Source organism: Humulus lupulus, chromosome 2 (assembly GCF_963169125.1).
Source record: "Humulus lupulus chromosome 2, drHumLupu1.1, whole genome shotgun sequence".
Classification (NCBI taxonomy): Eukaryota; Viridiplantae; Streptophyta; class Magnoliopsida; order Rosales; family Cannabaceae; genus Humulus; species Humulus lupulus.
The window spans coordinates 3772768-3795975 of NC_084794.1; the positions used below are offsets into that span (position 1 = coordinate 3772768).

Below are 23208 nucleotides of genomic sequence, written 5' to 3' on the forward strand. Positions count from 1 at the left end.
AAAATTGTGTAGCGAGTGCATCGAGCTTACATTTAGCTTAGGAACATGGACTATCATCGAGCATACATCGAACATGCATCAAGCATGTATTGGCTGCCATTGAGCATGCAAATCATTAACGACAATTAGTAGTAAAAATCCAAGCGTCGAGTAACCGTCGAGCATGCATTGAGCATGCATCAATTTTTATTCATTAACGACAATTAGCTCTAAAAATTCAAGCGACAAAAATCATTAACGGCAATAAAATACAGAAAAAATTACCCGAGCATTCCAGTTTAAATAAAATACAACAAAAATTATACTTAGAGCTAAGCTTTGCATGAGGACTTGTTGTGGCCACTACCACCGCATTTGCTGCACTAACATATTTTCACATCTTTTTCCTTGCCAAATGGCCAGCGATTTGTCATTAGTCTTCCTAGCTTTGGCTTCTTTAGATGACCAACTTGTTGTTTCTCTACGGGTACACCAACTAACATATTCTTAATGTCATTTGGAAGTATCCAATCATCCTCGTTCCCAGTTGGGTAAATGGTTTCTTTGTATGAATTCATCCATGACTTAATGGTGTAAAACGGTGAACACAAAGAGTAAAGGTTCACCCCACGCTCTATAGCTACTGCAGCTGCATGGGGACAAGGTATGCCTTTGAGATGGAATACCCCACATGAGCATGATTTTATCATCAACTTCACATCAACATCACCGTCTGCACCAGTTACATGAGACTCAAATTGGCCAAGGGCATAGACATTCATGAACCTTCCTTTGTCAGCATTGTTCGATACATCTGCCTCCATCATGGTGGATAATTTGGTGGTAGTCTTCTCTGTCACACTACGTCGTTCAGAAAACCAAGACTGTAGTGTGAACCAAATGAATTCCAAAAAAATTGTAATTGTAAAGGTTCTTGCATCCTTGGTCTTGTTGTTGAAGCTTTCAGCGTAGTTGCTTGTCATTATATTGTAATGTTTTCCAGGAAAGAAAGGATGAGACCACTTATCGAAACCAATTCCCTCCAGATAGGCAGCTATGGGAGGATCCATTCGCTTAATATTTTCAAAATGCTTTAGACATTCGGTATTCTTCCATGCATAGGTTGCTGCCCACATCTCATTGTGACAGTGATCATTCTTGAACTTAGCTTTCACATTCATATTGATGTGATGGTAGCATGCGTCGCGGTAGGCATCAGGAAAGACAACCTCTAGAGCATGAATAATGCTAGTGTGCTTATCTGACACGAAAGCCAGGTCATCAACACCCCAATGGCTTCCTTCAACTTCATCATGAAATATTTCCACGAGTTGTGGTTCTCACTATCCACCATTTCGAATGTGATTGGATATAAATGACTATTCGCATCCAAAGCAACGACACATAGCATATGGCCACCGTACTTGTTCTTCAAGAACGTGCCATCCACACATATCACGGGACAACAAAATCTGAATCCCTTCCTACAAACTCCAAGGGAAAAGAAGCAATATAGGAAACGACCATCTTCGGTGGCAAAATCAGTAATTATACCTTGATTCTTTTACTGCAACATGTGCAAGTAGGATGGCAACTTACAATATGAATCTGCACATGTCCCCTTAACATACGTAAGTGCATTTTCTTTACATCTCCATGCATTTTCATAACTTATATCAATACCGAAATTTTTCTTCAGATCCTCATTTATGTTGTTTGTCGTGTAGTTGGTCCCATCAACAGCATATTTGTTCTTTATAAGGTGCCCAATGACCCACGGTGCAGCTTGACGATGACCTTTTTATCGCACTTCTAATGAGCATATGTGTACGCTCTTGTACACCGTGATCTTAAACATGGGGGACATTGGTAGTTTTTTCCCTCTCAGTCTCCAACAACAGTCAGGATCTTTGCATGTGATATACCACACGTCAGTATTAGACTTGTTCACTATATAATCAAAGTTATTCATCATTCACTACAACAAAAAAGGCCATTTGCGTCAGTTTATAACTGCCACAATTGATTTTTTGCGTCAGTTTGATATGTGACGCAATTGCCCATGACGCAAACCAGAGTGTCATTTGCGTCAGTGGGGCACTGTCACAAACTGGCATTTGCGTTAGTGGGGCACTGTCACAAATCTGGCATTTGTGGCAGTGCCCCACTGACGCAAATGACACTCTGGTTTGCGTCAGTGGGGCGCTGCCACAAATGTTAAAAATGAGTATTTTTTGCGTCAGTTGGGCACTGTCACATAAAGTATTAACCAGGGAAATTGCAAATGTTTATGCCAATTTCCCTGGCCTATTTTGATAAAAAAAAATCAGCACCAGAAACAAAAAAACAGCAGCAGAAACAGAAAAACAACAGTATAATTTTTTTTAAACATTTATCTAGAGTTAACATTTGTGATCAAAACTATAAAAGTAATTCAGATATCAAAGTTAATATATGTACTCTTGTATGTTCTAAATTTCTAAGTATTAAACCTACTTAAACTAAAATTTCCTCACCAACTTGCTCAAATTACTAAATCTTACAAAAAATTGGGCAGCATTTTTCTTATTTCTATCATATTTCCCAAAATTTAAATAAACCTATATTCATCACATAAATACAACAAATCAAGTAATCAATCAAACATGCACAATTACAACCTTATATCACCGCAGCACACAGTCCCAAATCCTATCTCCACTATTTTATAATTCGTACATTCTACTAAGTTCAATATCTTAATTATACATTAAGGTTTAAAATATTACCTCTAATATAAAATCCTCCAAAAATTTGATCTCACCAACAAAGTTGTCAACAAAATACCTACTCAAATATAACAATAAACAAAAAAAAATAAAAAAGTTAACAAAATATAAAGAAAAATATATTAAAGCTATATTGTAACTAAATAAACAATAACGTGCTTAAAGAAAACAAATAATTTGTTATATGTACTCATTTACATACTTAAACCCGAAATAAAGTTTTTTTTTTTAAAAAAAGTTAACAAATCACATAAAGAAAAATTGACTATAAATATCCTAACTAAATCAATAATAAAATATAACTTAAAAAAATAAACAATTTTAATATATACATATTTAACCAATTAAACCCAAAATTTAAAAATAAATTTAAAAAGTTAACAAAATATAAACAAAAATTTACTAATAATAATCAAACTAAACAATTAATAAAATGAAAGTTATACAAAATATATCCGTTAATATATATATACACTCATTTATATAAGTAAATTCGAAATTAAATTAAATTTTAAAAAAAAGTTAATAAAAATAAAATAAATTATAATAAAAAAATTCTAAAAAAATCAAATATTAAAATGCAAAGTTTAAACCTAAAACAATTACATAATCATTAATATAAAACTATCCAAAAATTAAAAAATCCGAAATTATGTCAATTTATAAAAAAAAATCACAAAAATTAATAAAATTGCACTTGCTTGTGGTAATTGAGCAATGTGGGTTCTTGATGTAGAAAACCCCAAAAAACCAAGAAAGTTTATGGGTTTTCAAACTACCATCTTCAAAAATACAAAATCTATACAAAAAATTCAAAAAAAACTATATATAAGTTACATAAACATATATATAAATCACTATTTTTACATTAAAATTGAAAAAAAAATTGATAAAAACGACCTAGGTGAGCAAATGTGGAAGGAGGCGCCGCTGGCTTCTCTGGTTTTTCAAGCATTTTTCGTTTCTGAACATTAGGTAAATGGGTCTGTACACGGGACGATGAGGGTTTATTTAGGTTATTCGGGCCGTTTGCGCCAGTGCCCCACTGACGATAACTGTAATGCCCTGAATTCTCCGATGTGTTTAACGGCGTGAATAGTAGGCCGGGAGGGCCATGCTTGCTTAATTGTGTTATTAATTGATAAAATGCATGTATATGTTGATTATATTATAATATGATGTGAAATGCATGCATGTGAGACCATATTTTTAATTACCGGGGTGTGATGGTAATTTGGCCCGTTGAGGGTAAATTGTTTATCTAGATGCATGTTGGTGATATATTTTGGGACCACATTATGATGTGGGTTTGTTCGAGCCATTTGGCGAGAGACGATCATGGAATGTTAATTATCGGTTTGGTCATAACGGGCTTAAGCTCGGGGCTCGGAGTGAGTCTCGGGGTGTTTTAATGATTATAGTGTTACCGGGCATTAAGGGGTAACGGGATGTGAAATATTGGTGTTTGAGAATATTGAGATTAGCGGGAATCGGGAAGCGTTAATTATGATTAACGGTGTAGGTGGAAAATACCAATTTTACCCTTGAAATGGTTTTAGAGGCTTTTAGTGACTAAAGGGTATTTTGGTCATTTAGGGTTTGGATATATGTGAAGTTTGGATGGCTGTAGAAACCGTACAGAAACAAAGCAAAAACAGAGTTGTCTTCTTCCTTCCCGTACGTTCATTTCCTCCATTTTCTTCTTTGGTGTTCTTGAGCTCAAAGTGTGGAATTAAGCTAGGAGATCAAAGGGCTGAGTTAGTGGACCTGGTTTAGCTATTGAGGAAGGTTCAAAGGAGGTTTGAGGTGAGTTTTATCCATCAATTTTCTGGTTATACTCTGTTTTAAGCTTGAGTTTTCTTCTTGTAATTGTCTAGTGGATAGTTGGAATCAAAGGGAGTTGGATGGATGTTTTACTTTGGTTTTGATGAGGGTAAGTTATAGGTGAGGTTTAGGGGTTAAATTGGGTGTTAGGTTGGTGTTTTGGATTGGTTTGAGGGGCTGGTTTCAGAGGAAAACGCAGGGGAGGATCTCTGGTGCGTTGTTGGTTTTTGGCTGAAAGGGGTATTGAGCCGCAGCATGGCATAGGTGCGCCGCAGCCCAAGGTGCCTGTCAGGGTTAGGCCGCCTCTGCTTGGAGGCGCGTGATAACTCTACAAAATAGAGTTATTTTACCATATTTTATATGCTAATTGTTGCTTAGTTCTTGAGTTTTTAATTAACTTATTAAGTTTTTTATGTAAGTTTTAATTTATTAGTCTTATTGTAGTTCTCTAGATTTTTATATGTTTTTATAGATATTTTATTATAATATATTGTAATCATTTGAAATTTGTATTGTTAAGTTAGAAGTTAGAAGTTAATAGTGTAATTCTTGTGAACTTAAATGCTATATTAAATTAAGTTATAATCAATATTTTCAAATAATTAATATGATTTATTTATATTTGATTGTTATTTAATTTATTTTTATCTTGTAGGTATTATATTGTAGTTTTGGGAAAAAGTAAGAAAGAAGAGTGACATTTGTGAAAAAGAAATAGAAAAAATTGGCAAAACCCATCTCCTTCAGCAGGCCCACACCAAAGCCCACGCCTGCCGACCGTACGGCCCAGAAGCCTTCCTTTGCACTCCCAGCAGCATCAACAAGAGCACTCAGCCATCAGCATTTCCTCCTTGCCGCCACCTGTCCATCTCCTCATCACTCAGCTCTCTTCCTCCCAGCCACACCTAGCATAATTCCCAGCTCTTTCATTCGGCCAGCTTCAACCACGCATGCTTGAAGCCAAGTCCAAGGCCCATTTCCTTCCAGGCCCATTAGCTTCACCAAGCTGCCAGCCCAACCGGCCCAAGTCCCCAGCAGCCTCCAACTGCCCAGCCGTACACTGCATTCACCAAAATCCTCTTGAGCCCATCAACATACTCCTTTGTCCCCTATGACAAAAATGCCAACCTTTTTACCCTTTTGTCTACACACTTTTACCCCAAAATCATCATCACTCCTATAATTTACCCCTATTTACCATATTATTATTAATTTAATCAATTTACTTAATTTAAATTGATTATTTTAATAATGTCATTTTGGCTATAAATAAGAGTTTTGAAGACCATTTTTTGGGTGCTTAATGTTTTGGTTACCATCTTTTTCTCTCATTTTCTCTCTACCATTCTCTCTTCCATTTGGGTTTTTCAAGAGCATTTTGCAAGTATGTATGTCATTTATTTTGTAATTTCTATTCTAGTTATGTGCTTCTAATCTTTTTCATAAGATTATTAAGATCATGATGAAGCAACTTGTAACTAGGTAATATTTATGTTGTATGTTGATTTCCCTTGTAATGCAACAAAGTCTATGGATTTTTCTTCTTCATAAATTTCTTTCATCTTAAATATCTTGTATTTTAGATTGTTAGAACATATTTACACTTTGTTCTTCATTAGTGCATAAACATAATATTCTTTGTGTAAGATGTGTCATTAAATTGTACACATCCATGCTTAGAACAAAAATATTATGTTTTGCCTTATAAATAATGTTCATTGATTTATTTCTTATTTCATTATATTTATTTACACTAAATGCTTTGAAATTATAATTTTGAAAAGTGAAGAAAAATCCTATCTTTTTATAAGAAATTTGTGCTTAAAATTATAAATCTTTTTGGAAAATGATAGTTTAAATTAATTTAACTATCACTAAAACTTGGGAATCAATATACTAATAAATATTATTAAACTTACATTTTGTGGATTCTAGTATCTTAATAATCTTTTCTTTTAACACTTATTGTCAACTCATTATTGCTTTATTTTTATTCTCTTAAATAGCATTATTTTTCAATATTTTATTTTATGTTCATAATATTAAAACTCATCAATCTTTGGAGCTAGGTTAGAATTTTTTACTTTTGATTTAAAATAGTTTTCTTTTTTATTTTAGACAACTCCTTTGGGTTCGACCTCGTGCTTACACGAAAACTATTCTATAAATACGATTCGTGCGCTTGCGAGTATAAATTTTTAAACATACCCGTTTTGGGTCAATCAGCGCGCCGCGCCGCGGCTCGGGCGGGTCGCGGCCCTTAGTGGCTTTTAGGCCAAAATAGTGTTTCTAGCATGGGGATTCAAGCCTAAGGCCTCGAGGTTGAACCTACTACCCGGTTGAGTAGTGTTTGATGTCCCGGATGTTAGGTTTTGGTTTGGGAGCATTTTATTATTCATTTTATTGATGGAATCCCATAATTGGTTATGACCAGGTAACCACTAAAGGACCCAAAAGGTTGATCGTTCTCAGGGTTGTTTATAATGCCCCAAATTTCCTAATAAGGTTTAGGACCTTGATTAGGAGGCCAGGAGGGCCATAATTGATTTATTATAGTATTTAATGATTATATGCATGTCTACGTGAATTATATTATTATATGATGGTGGATGCATGCATATGGGAGAATTTATTATTGTGAGGGTATCTTGGTAATTTGGCCACTGTGGGCGTAATTGTATATTTTGGGTGCATGATTGTGATTAATTAATATAGCCACACTATAAGGTGGATTGGTTCGAGCTATCGACATGAGACGATCATGAGATGTAAGTGTTCGGTCTAGTCATAACGGGTTTAAGTTCGGGGCTCGGGGTGAGTCTCAGGATGAATTTAATGATTAGAGCATTACCGGGAATTAAAGGGTAATGGGATATGATTTATTGGTATTTGGGAATGTTGAGATTAGCGGGAATTGGAAAGCGTTAATTATAATTAACGGTATAGGTTGGAAATGACGAATTTACCCTTGGGAGTGTTTAGAAGCTTTTCAATTAGTCTAGGGGCATTATGGTCTTTTGACCTTAAGGATTTATATCAGTTTTTGGGGGTTTGGAAGGCTGTAGAAACAGAGCAAAACAGAGTCTAACCTCATCCTTTCTTCCTTTCTCTCCCGTACAAACTTTCCTTCATCCTTTTCTTTGAATTTTGAGAGCCACATTGAGGAGTTAAGCTTGGAGATCAAAGGGGGAAGCTAGGGAACTTGTCACAGCCATTAAAGGGGATTCAAAACCGTGTTTGAGGTGAGTTCCAGTTATGAATTTAAGGTGTGCTCTGTTTTTTTTAGTTAAGTTTTGAGTTTCTTAAGTTTTTAAACTTAGGATTGGACTTTGTGAATTGTTGAGTTTTTGGTTGGTTTGAGCTTCAGGTTTTGGTGGTTCTGGACCATTGAGAAGTTTGGTAATATTGATTTGATGATTTGGAGATGTTTAGATGGGTTTTTGGAAGGTTTTAAAAGTGGGAAAACGAAGAAAAATGGCTGGTGCGAAGTTGGGCCGCGGCCCTGTTCTTGGGCGTCGCGGCATGGTCCATGTAGGGCCACGGCCGTTAAGGGAAAAATTGCCCAAAAGTGTGTTTTTGTGATGGAAACTTAACTCTAAGGGCCTAGGATCGATCCTACTACCTAGTTGAGTGGGATTTGATGTTCTGGAGGCTTGGGTTGGGTTTGGAAGTATTTAATTACTCATTTTGATGAGGTTTTATATTTGGTTATGACTAGGTGACCGCTAATGGACTAGAAGTTGATCGTTCTCAAGGGTCGTTCTTTAAATCGTTCTAACTCGACTTTGAGGTAAGAAAACTGCACCCTGTGTATATGAGACATGCATGGTTATTATTGATGCATGTCGGTTGATTATTATGTATGACATGCATGGTTATTATGATGCATGTTGGTTGATTAATGAGTATGACATGCGTGGTTATTATTGATGCATGTCGGTTGTTTATTATGTATGACATGCATGGTTATTCTTGTTGCATGTTGGTTGACTATTAAACGTGACATGCATGGCTGTTATTGGTGCATGCTGGATTGCTGGATATTGCATATGATGCATGAGAAACATGTGATTAGGACATGCTTTATATACCAAGTATGATATTGTTCAGAGCTTGAGCCTCTGTGTTTATGCATGGTCCTAATAGTACGAATACATGTTTAGTAAGCATGTTGAATGCCTTGTTATGGATATGGAACATGTGATATATGATTGGTGGCATGACTTACTTGTGTATGACACTGACTAGTCAGGGACCGACTCTAAAGTCGAGAATCACGCATTGAATGGCTCTATGGCATTAATGCTAGACCGACCCTAAGGTCGATGAATCATTCATTGAATGGCTCCATGGCATTAATGTTGGACCGACTCTAAAGTCGAGAATCGTGCATTGAGTGGCTCTAAGGCACTAACTCCAGACCGACCCTAAGGTCGATGATCACGCATTGAATAGCTCCATGGCATTAGTGTTGGACCGACCCTAAGGTCGAAGAACTTACAAGCGCTTGCCTGGTCTATGACCAGATGTTTATAGACAAGGTATATGACCCCGGTGACTGTTTGTCACATGGCTAAGGGACGCTGTCCATAGCATGACTCTAGAGTCGGGAGGAAGGTTATGTTGGTGACCATTCACCATGCACCTGTCCTAATCAAACTTATGAAAGGATCACCTATCAGTTAAGCCCTGGTGACCCTATCGTCACATGGCTAGAAGGAGCGATGCTCATTACTGTGACTTTTGGCTATTGTCACCTATTTGTTTGGACTGATAGTCCTGAACGGTTATTAGGATCGTTGTTGATATTATATCATGCTTTATTGTGTTTTCTTGCTGGGCTTCGGCTCACGGGTGCTACGTGGTGCAGGTAAAGGCAAGAGGAAGGTAGACCATCCTTGAGTTGGAGAGCTTAGGTGATGACGTGTACATATGCGGCTACTCGTCCACCACGGCCGAGGTTTAAAGAGGAACTAGGGTTAAACCCTGTTTTGCCGCTTAGAACGGCCTATTGTAAATATTTTCTGTAATAGACTCTGAAACTTTATTTTCGGGATCCCAATGTATATATTAAACGTTCTAGTGAAACGTTACATCTTAACCAAAATGTTTAATCCCTAAACCGCTAATCATACTTAGTTCACAATTTTGGCCAAACGACTCGATTAGCGAGTTTAGCACTGTTTACAAGGCACACCGTAACGGTCCCAGGAGTTGGGGCGTTACATTGTTCTTTTATTCATTCTAGCTCGAACCAGAGGTAAGAAAACTGCACCCCAAGTGTGACATGCATGGATATTCATGAAGCATGTTGGTTGTGTAAATATGGATTTGGATTGAATATAGAATGATTAGCATATATTGCTCACTTGTGCATGGTACTGACTCATTAGTCAAGTTTGGCAAAGGTGCTAGTATCAACTGTGAAGCTGTGACTTATTAGTCAGGTTCGGCAGTGGTACTGGGCACTGGTCACGTTAAGCTGACTCATTAGTCAGGACGGCTTTAGCATTTTAACGCAAGCCAACAAAGATTAGATCTAGTCGACTATCAGCATTGAATGACTCAAAGAGCATTAATGCCAGACCGACCCCGAGGGTTGATGAATGAAATAAGCGCTTGGAGGCTAATGGCTTACCTAGCAGCCACTCTCCCACTTGAAACAGTGACATGCTTGACAGTCACTCAGTATGGTTTAGCAAAACCTATTGAAGGCTAGTGGCTTACCTAGCAGCCACTCTTCCCTTTAAATTAGTGACTTGCTTGTCAGTCACTCAGTATGGTTTATCAGGACCTCATGTGATGTTCACTCATTTGTTTGAAAGTTTTATGCTCAGTGTGATTATAATGATAATCATTTGATAATGTTATTGAATAGTATTATGTTTTCTTGCTGGGCTTTGGCTCATGGGTGCTATGTGGTGCAGGTAAAGGAAATGAAAAGCTCACCTAGCCTTGAGTGGAGAGCTTAGGTGGTGATGTGTACATATGCGGCCGCTTGACCACCACGGCCAAGGAGTTCTCAGAGGAACTAGGGGGTTTACCCTATTTTTGCCGCTTAGGTCGGCGGGATTGTAAATTTGAAACAGTAGTGACCATCTTGTACTGAGAACAACTTGTAAACGTTTTGTTTAGCTCTGCAGAGCAGTTTGTAATGAAAATCTCAATTTCCTTTTTATTGGTTTTATACCTTAACCTGTTAATTACACTTAGAGCACGTTTCTGACCAAAGGACTCGGGTAACGAGTCAAATTTCCGGTCCACCGTAACTGTTCTGGGGTAGCTATGGCGTTACAGTAACGGTCTATTTACGTCAGTGGGGCACTGACGCAAACGCTCCATAGTGAAACGCGTGTTTCACTTAGGCGTTTGCGTCAGTGCCCCACTGATGCAAACGGGCCGTTACCGTCAGTGCCCCACTGACACTGTTAACGGCCCGTTTGCGTCAGTGTATGTTATGACGCAATTGCCCCATCATTTATGGCAGTGCCTAACTGTCACAAATGCTAATTTTTGGTCAACAACGTCAGTCAACTGCGTTGACTGACGCGTTTGACTAACACAATTGCCCTTTTTGTAGTAGTGATTGCAAATAGAGATGCTTTGGTTTTTAAATCAATCTTGTCCTCAAAAGTCTTCCCAACATATATTTCTTCCATTGGTGCACCAGATGATGAGGAATGGGTTTTAACAGATGCCTCAATATCTTCTTTTGTAAACATTGAGGCACTCCATCTGGTGTGATCTTCTCTTGATACAATTGTCTCCCTCCACCTAGTGTTATCTTCTATCCTAGCAAGACGATTACTGCTTCTGGCAGGTGTTCAGCGTCCTTGAGTTGGGAGGTGTGCCTGTGCAAGAGGAAGTCCACGCTCTTCTTCTACTTGTTGGGCCTAACTCCTCATTTGAACATCTGCACTATAATATGAGTCATCCTCGGAACCATCATCATTATCTTCAAAGCAATTACCAACTGGATCATCATTCACATAGGGATCGTACTCATATGCCTCAAGCACACCTGTGGGACCTCCATGTGGTATATCAAGCTGAACAGTAGCCATCGGATTAGTAACTGGAACAAAAGTGCCCACCTCGCTAAGATGCTTGTAACTGCTACCTGCAGGAGATGGATCGACACTAATCGTGCCTTTTTTGTTCACACTAGGAGACGGACGGACCTGATATGATATTCTTCTTAATTGGAGTCACACATAAGGTTATCCGTTCTTTCAAGCTTATTCTTAAGAATACACGAACTTGACGATCATTCCTCAATTAAACCGGTGCAAATGGTTGGTCGCCGCATACGTACGACACCTCAAGTTTCAATTTATACACCTCTCTATCCACCTAAAATGTCTCGTACAATATGTCAAGTAGTTGCAAGTAAGTGACATCATTCTCTATTGGTATCACTTCACCTTCAGCATCCTTAAAATACAATTTCCTACCATCTGTTCCCCAAACATTGTTGTAAGAAAAAAAATATGTAAACGGTAGAACCTGAAATAAATAAAAAACACAAATACAATTAGCTGAAAAACTAGAAAAAAAAAATCAACAAGCATGCGTCGAGAATGCCATCGAGTATGCCTAGACGGCCATCAAGCAAGAAACAATGCCCATCGAGCACACCAAAAAACAGAATGAAAATGCACACTACCATCAAGCTTATATCGAACAGGCATCGAGTAACAACCGAGCATGTATGAAAACATGCAAAATCACACTACCATCGAGCTTATATCGAGCAGTCATCGAGTAACAATCGAGAATGTATGAATCGTGAGAATGCACATGACCATCGAGCATGCATGAAATCGTGAGGATGCACATTACCATCGAGCTTGCATTGAGTAGGTATCGAGTAACCATCGAGCTTGCATTGAGCAGGTATCAAGTAACCATCGAGCAAGCAGGTAATCGTTAAAAATAATGTGTCATTGAGCCTACATCGAGCAGGCATCGAGCAACCATCGAGCACAACTCAAACCCATAAAAATTGCAGAAAACGCAAATCAACAAAAAATAAAAAATAAAACTAAAAATATGTGCAAATATTTCTCAGATCTATTCGAAATGCCCAAAAATTTTAAATGAAATATCACTAATCCAAATATTTAAGGAAAAAATTGCTTACCCATAAATTTTTACTCCAAGATTCCTTAAAATTTACTTCGGTCTTGATCTCTACAAATGGCTTCCTCTTAGGGAGGAGCTCGGCTATTGGTAGTGCTCGGATCTCTACCCGTGGTGCTCTTAGTGGTGTTGTGAGGTGAGGTGAGTGAGAGAGAGTGAACCAAGAGAGAGAGGGGGGAGGAAACGAGAAGAGTGAAGAGAAGAGGGTAGGGGAATTGTGGCAGGGGCATTTTGGGTACTGTCAAAACTTTTTGGATTATTTTGAAATGATAAAAGAGTCTAGTGTATTTTTGACTTAATACCCCACATTGATTATAAAAGTTCAAATTTTCCTTTTATAAAAAAATTATTATATTATGAATAATTAGGTGAAATATTTGTGTTGAAATTGCCTTAATTTAATAGATATTTATAAGCAATTAATGTTAGGAAACAAGCAATTGTATTAAACTGCACCAAAATATAGATAGAGTGTATTTTTTTCACCGCCAAAAAATAATTTGAGTATTTAAGTGCTACAAATTTAATAATTTAGATACTTTCACCACAAATATTCATTTTCTTTAATAATAATAATTCATAAAACAAAAATCAATCACTGCTGATTGGATTAAAGTATGTTTTTTTTTTCTTTTCTATTTTTCCAGTTGTGGACAACAAAACACAAGTGGTCATTTGTTTTCCAATTGTCGATTACCTTTTTTGGTTATGATTTTTATAAAAAGAACATGTTTTCATTTTTCATATTCTATATATATATATATATATATATATATATATTAGTACATAAAATCGTATTTTTTTTTAAATTAAAAAGGAAAATCAGTCAATAAGGCTTTAAAACATTATGGATTCTCAAATTAGTTCCAAGCAATCAGACATATCAGCATGGTGAAAATTGTTATTTAATTCCTTGTTTTTGTGCTCAAAGTTATTTATTCTTCGTTGAGAATAATTTAACCATTTGAATATTAAGCTTCCCTTCACTTTCAAAAAATATATATATTCTATATTAACCTTCCCTAACATAATATACATAAAGGATATTTGACAAATATGAAACTACTAATTAAATTTTTCCAAGTCTTTTTTGACTACCATAATGAGTGAGCAATAATTCAGTCAAAATCATATTTGAAAGGGTTTATACTTTTTTAGATCATGTGTTTTGTCTCATTACATGTTTAGACTTTGTGTTTTGATAAATTACTTTTTGGACATTGTGTTTTCTAAAATAGTTCAAATAGACTTCTAAACTTGATTTTGATCAAAAAAATTTGAACTAAAATCACAAATAATTCATCAAATCTCAGAACAAAAATATAGTCATTCTGCCTAAGAACTGTGTTGTTATACTCAATTTTTTGTTCATCAAAATCAGGTTTAGGGGCTTATTTGAACCATTTTACAAAACACATGGTTCAAAAAATAATTTGTCAAAACACAGGGTCCAAACAGGTAATGAAGCAAAACAAATGATCAAAAAACATATAAACCCAATTTGAAAAGAAGAAAAAAAACATATAAACCCTATTTTAAAAGAAAAAAATTGATAAAATGCAGCACATTTAGACTCTAAATGTTACCTTAATTGGCGACTCAATTTTGGGTAATTAAAAAAAAATACACAATCTCAAATCAAGTATATTATTACACATCAGAAAAGGAATCATAATCAATCAATAATATTAGTCAAAATAATAATAATAATAATTGTAAAGTAAATTGATATTTGCCTTATATATACATGTTTATATATATATATAAATAAATAAAAAATAAAACTCACTCATTCTCTTCTTCTATATTCAACCAACCATGGCCTCCTTTGAGATTACTAAGAAAAAGACAACCCAAGGAAGACAAAAGATCGAAATAAAGAATATTGAAAAGAAGAGCAACAAGCAAGTCACCTTCTCCAAACGACGCTCCGGTCTCTTCAACAAAGCCGGCGAGCTCAGCGTCCTCTGTGGCTCCAACGTCGCCGTCATCGTCTTCTCTCCCAACGGCAAGCTCTTCTGCTTCGGCCACCCATCCGTAGACGACGTCGTTCACTCATATCTTAATGGAACCGTAGCACTACCCCATAATGATCATACTATTGCTACCAGTTCTACTGCTGCTTCTTACGTGAAAGCCATGACGGAGTTGGAAGAGGCTGAGAAGAAGAAGAAGCTCGCAGTCAGGCAAGCGCGACTGGCATCGCTTTTGGAGAAGAATAATGGTGGTGGAGAAGGAGGCAGCGGCGGCGCGTGGTGGGCGGAACCCATCAATGAAATGGGGTTTCAAGAGTTGGAGAATCACTTGGGTATGTTGGTTGATCTTCGGAGTAAGGTTTCCGCCGTGGCCGGTAATAAGGTTCCGGCTTTGAATTCGGAGCTTGGTGATTGGAGATTGGGTTTGAATATTTAATTTACTTTATTTATTTATTTATTATTATTATTATGGATGGTATTATTGTTTTATTACTCTGTTATAAAAACAACTCTGTGTAGTTTTTATCCTTAATATATATTGTTTTAATAATTTGTTTTATTTTTGCATTTTGCTATACTATTTATTTTGGATTTTCTGTTAGCATTCTGTCCCTTAGAATATACTGGTGAGGTTATATATTAAAAAATGAAAAGTATAAAAATAAATTATTTTCAAACTTTAACTATTTTGTTTTTTTTTCTCGAGAAATAATTGAATGTTTAATTACCTAAATTGGTGAGTTTAGTGATGATATATTTGACATATATTATTAAAAAGTATTTTGGTTTGTTTCAAAATTAAGTTTGCTAGTAAAATCTTTTTGAATAAAATAAAATCACCAATTAAAAATTTATAAATTTTCCTTAAATAACAAATTATTATAATTAAAATATAAATCAATAATAATGGTTACATGGCAGACTAAAAAAAATAAGTACTAAGAAAGTGTCAAAGTGTTATGGGTAAATGTGTAGTCGAAGTATGACTTAGAGATATCCAATGCAGGTAACGATCAAAGTTGTCTCTCATGATCACATATTAATTTTGGATGGATCTCGAAAAAATATCAAAGTTAAAAAAAAAAAACAATCAAAACGGACAACCGAGCACAAAGTTATGCTTGGTAAAAGTTTTGAAAAATTACACTACTTTTCTCTGCGGTTTTTTCAATAAAACCGCGGAGAAAAGGTTCCAGACCTATATATAAACTCATTCTTCACGTTCGTAAACCTACTTCATTTCGCGAAAAACTTCTTCAACAGCGGCGGTATGTCTTTCAACCTTAATCTTACTATTTTTTTTTCCATATTTTTTAGCTAAATCTTAGTTAAAAACTGAAGTTGATGCTTAATATTTATCTATTTTCAGGTTTTTAGTAGTAAAAATGGTTAGGATTTGGTCGAAAAATTGTCCATTTTTACTGTATTTTTGGGCATACATTGTGTTCTTGAGCTTCAAAATAGGTAATGATCTATATATCTTTGTTTGTATAGTTTTTTATTTTTTTTTCATCATTATTTTTAGAGTTTATTTTGTGTGAAATAGACAAATAGAAATCAAAATTTTGAGAGGTTTTTCATAAATCATTAATTTGGTTGCTGAATTTTTTTTCTTCAGATTTTTCGGTGACAAAATCTGAAAATTTTGTTTTTTTTTTCAGGTTTTGAGGTTTCTTTTGTATGCAGCTAGATAGATCTCGAAAAAATACCAAAGTTAAAAAAAAACACCAAAAACGGAGAACTGAGCACAAAGTTATGCTTCGTCAAAGTTTTGAAAAATTACACTACTTTTCTCTGCGGTTTTTTCAATAAAATCGCGGAGAAAAGTACATCTTTCTCTGCGGTTGGCTTACTACAACCGCAGAGAAAAGTGACACTTTTCTCTGCGGTTGGCATACTACTTTTCTTTGCGGTTGAATACACTGCGCTTTTCAATACTCTCGAAAACCGCAATGTATTGAGTAAAAAAACCGCAGAGAAAAGCCTTTTTTTAATATTGTCATTGTGGTTTTGCTTAACTACATCAACAACTTTGCTCAACCTGAAATTTGGGTAAGAAAAAGTTTCATTCAAGAAGAACAATGATAGTGTCCATTAATTACAATAACTCGTGGATAAGTCAAAATGGCAAATCATTCCTTAAAAGGGTGAGCAAGCAGCATCATGGCCAAAGGATCGACAAACCAAGGCATACAAGTCATTCGTAGTCATAGAGACTTGCCCTCAAATCCCTAACAAAAGGAAGGCCAAAACTGGCACAAACGATAGAAAGAAAACCATCAAAAAAACAAAACTATAGAAAACAACATCAACACTAAACTAGCAAAACCCACACACAATGGTACTAGATCTATGCATTAGCGACACCTCTTCACTAAAACCAACTGAAACGAAGCCACAGCAACTCCCATAGCGGTCACCCCTTCTTGAAGTATAAGACAAAGCCAGTGACTATAAACCACAATTGAAGCCACTATACAAGCCTCCACACCTTCAAGAATGTTGAGCCACCGCTAGCGGAGTTTGGTATAAAGCTGAAAAATGTCGCAGTACTGCAAGGAAGCACCTCGTATGACAAGAATGTTCTTTAGGCTAAAGCACCACCAAGCCCAAAGAGGGATTGATGGTACTCTAGCCATTAGGGGCCAAAATGAAGCTTTGAAGAATAGCATTGGCGGAACTATAGAAAGAGAGAGAGAAAAAAGATGGAAACTAGAGTACCTAAATATGTTTTTAAATGCTCAACCTCAAATTTCAATACACAAATTAATAATATTAGTCAAAAGGTAATTATCAAAATATTTAATGTAAATAAAATCTGAAAACTAACCTTATCCCTAAGAAAAAATCAAACCTTTAATTTTGGCAAACAAATCTCTCATCATCATCCTCACCACCGGCCAACATTTTCAGCGATCACCTTCTTCTTCTTGGGCGTCCTTTGTCATTCCTCCGGCCAATCATTTTTTCTAGTCTTCTTCTTCCCACATTAGACAACATTATATTCTGTTCTTGTTATTTCTCCATGCTGAAAGTGCACTTTGGAATATTGCATATAAAGGAGTAAAAATGCACTTACAATATTATAATATTATATTTGAGTGTTACTATTTGGCACCTTAAGGTGCCCAACACCACATGAGGGAGCATCTCATGATTGGTTATCGATGTCCAATAATACTTATTAAATTCAAATAAGTAGGACTCAGATATTGGATTACACCAATAACAATATACCAGGTGCATGTGGTGCCCCTTAGCAATTCTCTAATATATTTACTATACTAAATTGACCAATCAATTAAGGAATATACAATAAATAAGGAATATTACATTTAAATGAGTAAATAATATTCAAAACTCCGTTGAAAACATCAATGATAAAGAAAGCTAAATAAGGTAACCGGTATACATTATTTTACAAAATGGTTATAATATATATATATATATATCAATATATGTAAATATTGATTATGGTATTAAATAATTTTATGTAAAAAATTATGTGAATTTCCCTATCTTAAATGTGTATGCGCCTATATATATAGAAACATTGTATATATCTAGCCTTGGAAAAGTATCAATATATAATATATAAAGGATATTTGCGGCGAAAATACCTAAGTTTTATAGATTGTCACACTTAAATACCTAAGTCTTTTTTTTTGCGGCTAAAATACCTTCCGTCAACATTTCTTGGCACACGTAGGTACCTGGCCGTTAAGTGTCAAGTAAACGTCTATGTGGCGGCTTCTGATTGGTCCAAGTGGATATTTTTTATTTTTTATTTTAAAAAAAAATCATTTAAATATTTAAAAATTCATTTTTATATAATTAAAATTTTTAAAATTAATTTAATAATTAAATAAAATTAAAACTTCATTTAAGACTTAAACTATATAAAAATTACAGTGATTAAAAAATAGACAAACTCAAAATAAAAAAACAAAATCCCTAAAAGCTCTCCCTTTCTCCTGTTCCTTCTTCCCCGTTCTTCTTCTTCTTCTTCTTTTTCTTCTCAGGCAACGGTTGGGACGTCAAAGCCGCCGCCGACTTCAATGGCACCCAGCCACCGACAAAGCTTGCGACGAGACCTGAATCGATGCTCGGGATGGGATCTTGGTTCATAGGTCTTGGGACGACAGATCTACAACGGAGCTAGAGACGACGATGTACTTGGCGGTTACCTCAAAGGTGTTGTCGAAGATGTTGTTCTGGATGAATCTGCCGCCATTGCTGAGGGTGGCTGGGATGTTGTCCATACCCATGGGTGGGTGGGGTTGGGGTTGTGGTTGGGGCTGAGGTTCGGGATGCGCCGCGTCGGACATGACGGTGTCCGTTGGGTGAGGTTGAGCTCTGTCCATTTCAGTTGAGAGTGTCCACACTCTATTCATTTCAGTTGACAGCAAAGATTGATGATGGTGGTCTTTGCATAAATTAAATTGGTTTGAAATCATCAAATATAATTTTGAGAAAAAACAAAATAGTAATCATCAATTTTCATATGTTGGTTAACGTGATTTTCAAAAATCAGATTTGTTTTTTAAGATGTTTTAATTTTTAGATAGTTGTTAATCAGTTTTATTTTTAATTAGATTTTTATTTAATTTTTAAATATTTAAATGAATTTTTTTAAAATAAAAAAAATCCACTTGGACCAATCAGAAGCCGCCACATAGACGTTTACCTGGCACTTAACAACCAGGTACCTACGGGTGCCAAAAAATGTTGACGGAAGGTATTTTAGCCGCAAAAAAAAAGACTTAGGTATTTAAGTGTGACAATCTATAAAACTTAGGTATTTTCGCCGCAAATATATAATGATATATAAATTACTCCCTATAAAAAATCTTAGTTTTAGTCACAATAAATTTTGTGAGTGAAAATAAAAAATTTGTGACTAAAAAAAAATCATCTTACTTATGTCATCATTAAAAAGTCCGTGGTTAAAACTATTAGTCACAAAAATCACAATTCACTAAATGTATTTTTAGTCACAACAAGTTTTATCACTGAAAATAATAAGTTGTTACTAAAACTACATTAGTGACAATTTGTTATTAAGTATGACTTTTTAATCACAAGTAATTTTTTGTTGTTACTAAAAGTGATATTATTAATCATACAAAATATATGTTGTGACTAAAAAATTATCACTAAAAATTACTTTTTTTTGTAGTGACTATAAACAACAAGTTGGGATAATGATCTCCCAAAACCCTATAAATATATATATATATATATATATATATTCATCAATGACACATATATAGACTTAACTACTATTGATCATCATTATTAGCTAGCTCAAAAGAATCATCAATGGCGGATAAATATGGTTCTCAGCTCACGCAACAATCTCCTATATTAGCAACCCATATATAAGTAATTACATATATATATATATATATATATAGTGTGAAGATTGTGATTTCTTTACTCAACTAATCAAAAAATTAGGAAAATGAAAGCTCACAGTCTGCCTTGATCTTGATCTGCCGAAACCTCTTCCGCCCCCCATTGATTATTAATTTCAGCTGATTATTGATTATATTAAGTATGACAACACCTACATATATGTGTAATATATATAATATACTCAACATTATTGTGAAGTTTCTTTGCTTTTTCCAAGTCTATGTGGTCAACAATTTAGCATTAGTTAAACCACTATATATTTATACTTATTATATTGATGAGTCATCACTTTTACTCGTCTTCCACACGTTTTCGACAAAAAGGTTGAGAATATGAATTGGAAGAACAAAGGGCCAAATAACAACGAATGTAATACCTACTAAAATATATAATTTAATGGAATTTATTATTTTAGGGTTCTTTCTTTATCCCATAGTAGCCCCTGAACTCATCGAGGTTTTGTAAACTAGTCCAATGAATTTTAAAATTTGCAATTTTATTCCTAATATTATCTCGAAATAGTACCAACGTAGCCTAATTGATTAAGATTTCATCCGTAACTATTCAAAAGTATTTCATATATATAGGATTATTCTTTTCGGACTCACTTTAAGCTTTATTGGTCAGTCTCTCTGTGTTCTTGACTCATGAACAGTTTTCGGTGCGATTTTTTTATGACTGTGTATATTGTAGTTATTTAGAACATCCTGCAAATTTTCAAAAAGTTCCGAATAGTTTACCGTACCGAAAACTAAGTTCAAATATGTTGTTGCACGCGTGACTAATTTTTTTTATGCACGTGAAAAGCAACATGTTTGAACTTAGTTTTCGGTACTTTAAACTATTTGGAATTTTCTGAAAATTTACAAAATGCTCTAAACAACTACAATATACACGGTCATAAAAAAAATCGTCCCAAAACTATTTACGGATCGAGAACACTGAAAAATCCCACCGGTAGGGCTCCATACGAGAATTGTCATATATATATATATATATATATATATATTGTAAGGACCGTCGGACACCATCTATTTCCCCCATTGGTATGATATTGTCCGCTTTGGGCCTAAGCCCTCACGGATTTGTTTTTGGGCACCTTCCCAAAAGGCATCATTCCAATGGAGATAGTGTCCAACCTTATATACCCAAGATCCTTCCCATATCTAGCCAATGGGACTTTGGTTGTACACCCAACAATCCTCCCCTCAAACAAAGGACCACCTTGCCTCCCCTCAGACGATTACAGATCTAAACCTGAATCTCTCAGGTCCAACACTCAAGATCCCCTTGAGTAAGCTAGATTTGAAATCCCTTCGAATCAGATCTGAACCTTTGAAGGCTCTAGCAGCAAGCTTCACCTCCTTTGTTTGGTAATCCGAGGATACATTCACATGGCTAATTTTGGGATCCGGCTCTGATACCACTTGTAAGGACCGTCGGACACCATCTATTTCCCCATTGGTATGATATTGTCCGCTTTGGGCCTAAGCCCTCACGGATTTGTTTTTGGGCATCTTCCCAAAAGGCCTCATTCCAATGGAGATAGTGTCCAACCTTATATACCCAAGATCATTCCCATATCTAGCCAATGTGGGACTTTGGTTGTACACCCAACATATATATATATATATACATCACTAACTTAATTTGCTAAACATTAACATTCATTAAAGTTTTCTATTTTCCCAAATTTTGGTTCCTTTTAGATCCTTTGTTTATTAAAAAATATATATATTTATATATATATGAAATAGAGGGAATTAGACAAGTTGATTAAAAAACTCGATCTGTTGATTAAAAGATAATTATTTAAAGCTCGCTCATTTTACATATATCGATCGATCACATATTTTTTTTACTGTCTTTTTTTTCTTGATTGCAAACATGATCAACACTTGCCCAGATCTATAGCTAGCTAGTTAATTAGAGAAATTTTAAAAGTCATACATATCTATACATACATGTATGTATATATACGTATGTACAGTACAAGATATTACTTATGTTTACGTATAGAAAGAAGAGTGAACCCAGATATTTTAAGTTCTACCAGTTTCTTTTTTGTGTGCCTTGCTTCTTCCTCTGCTTTACCACCACGTGATGATGGTGAATTTTGAGTATAATGACCTATTCCTGGATGAAGATGATGATGGTGATGGTGATGAAGATTATTAGCTTGTAGTTCATCATTATATGAAAACATATCTTGGCGTTGTGGACCACTATTCTGGGGATAATCAGCATTTGTTCTATACTTAAGTAATGTACTACTTGCTGGTATCAATTGAGATGATAGACCAGAACGCGGAGCAAGATCATGAGCAAGATCATGAGCAATCGATTCACTTCCTGTAAGCATTGATGATATGGAAGGAGTTCGTTGTAATGATGATGATGAGTACTGAGGTGGACGATGTTGAATCAAAGGAGTTGTACTGGTTCCTTGGGAGAACAGTAAACTACTTGGACGACTACGTGATGATGAAGAAGATAATAATGGTTTCTCGACTTTAATTTGAACGCTTTCAAGGTTAAATGCCCTTATGCTCGGCCGAAGTAGTGATGGCTTGCTCGGACAACGTTCTGCGCCACTAGCCATTTGAAAATCTTGTTATTGATATAACTATATATGATATTAAGAATAATAAGATATGATGATTCTTTGTGAGCCAATATAGGATTATATGTATATATATATAAAGGAGAATTCTTTTATAGAGAGCCCTTAACTCATGAACAGTTTTCGGCACGACTTTTTGTTATGATCGTGTATATTGTAGCTATTTAGAATATCCTGCAAACTTTCAAAAAATTCCGAATAGTTTACAGTATCGAAAACTAGGTTCAAATATATTGTTTTCTACGCGCATAAAAAAAATTAGTCACGCGTACAACAACATGTTTGAACCTAGTTTTCGGTACTGTAAACTATTCGGAATTTTCTGAAAATTTGCATGATGCTCTAAATAGCTACAATATACACGGTCATAAAAAAAAGTCGCACTGAAAATTATTTACGGGTTGAAAATTATTCACGGGTTGAGAACACTAAAAGTCCTACCAGTAAAGTTTAAAGTAAAGACACTATTGGAGAATTC

The 23208-nt window shown here is 35.2% G+C and overlaps 2 protein-coding genes across 2 annotated transcripts; one reads left to right on the forward strand and one right to left on the reverse strand.

Annotated features, from left to right (window-relative positions):
* Positions 1-362: 362 nt before the first annotated feature.
* On the reverse strand, positions 363-761 carry LOC133820010 (uncharacterized). The gene has a single exon (XM_062253408.1). The coding sequence runs from the start codon at positions 759-761 to the stop codon at positions 363-365; it is 399 nt and encodes a 132-aa protein (XP_062109392.1).
* Positions 762-14531: 13770 nt separating this feature from the next.
* LOC133820011 (agamous-like MADS-box protein AGL62) lies at positions 14532-15171 on the forward strand. Its single transcript, XM_062253409.1, has one exon. It carries the CDS (start codon positions 14532-14534, stop codon positions 15123-15125), a length of 594 nt encoding a protein of 197 aa, XP_062109393.1. The 3' UTR covers positions 15126-15171.
* Positions 15172-23208: the final 8037 nt, after the last annotated feature.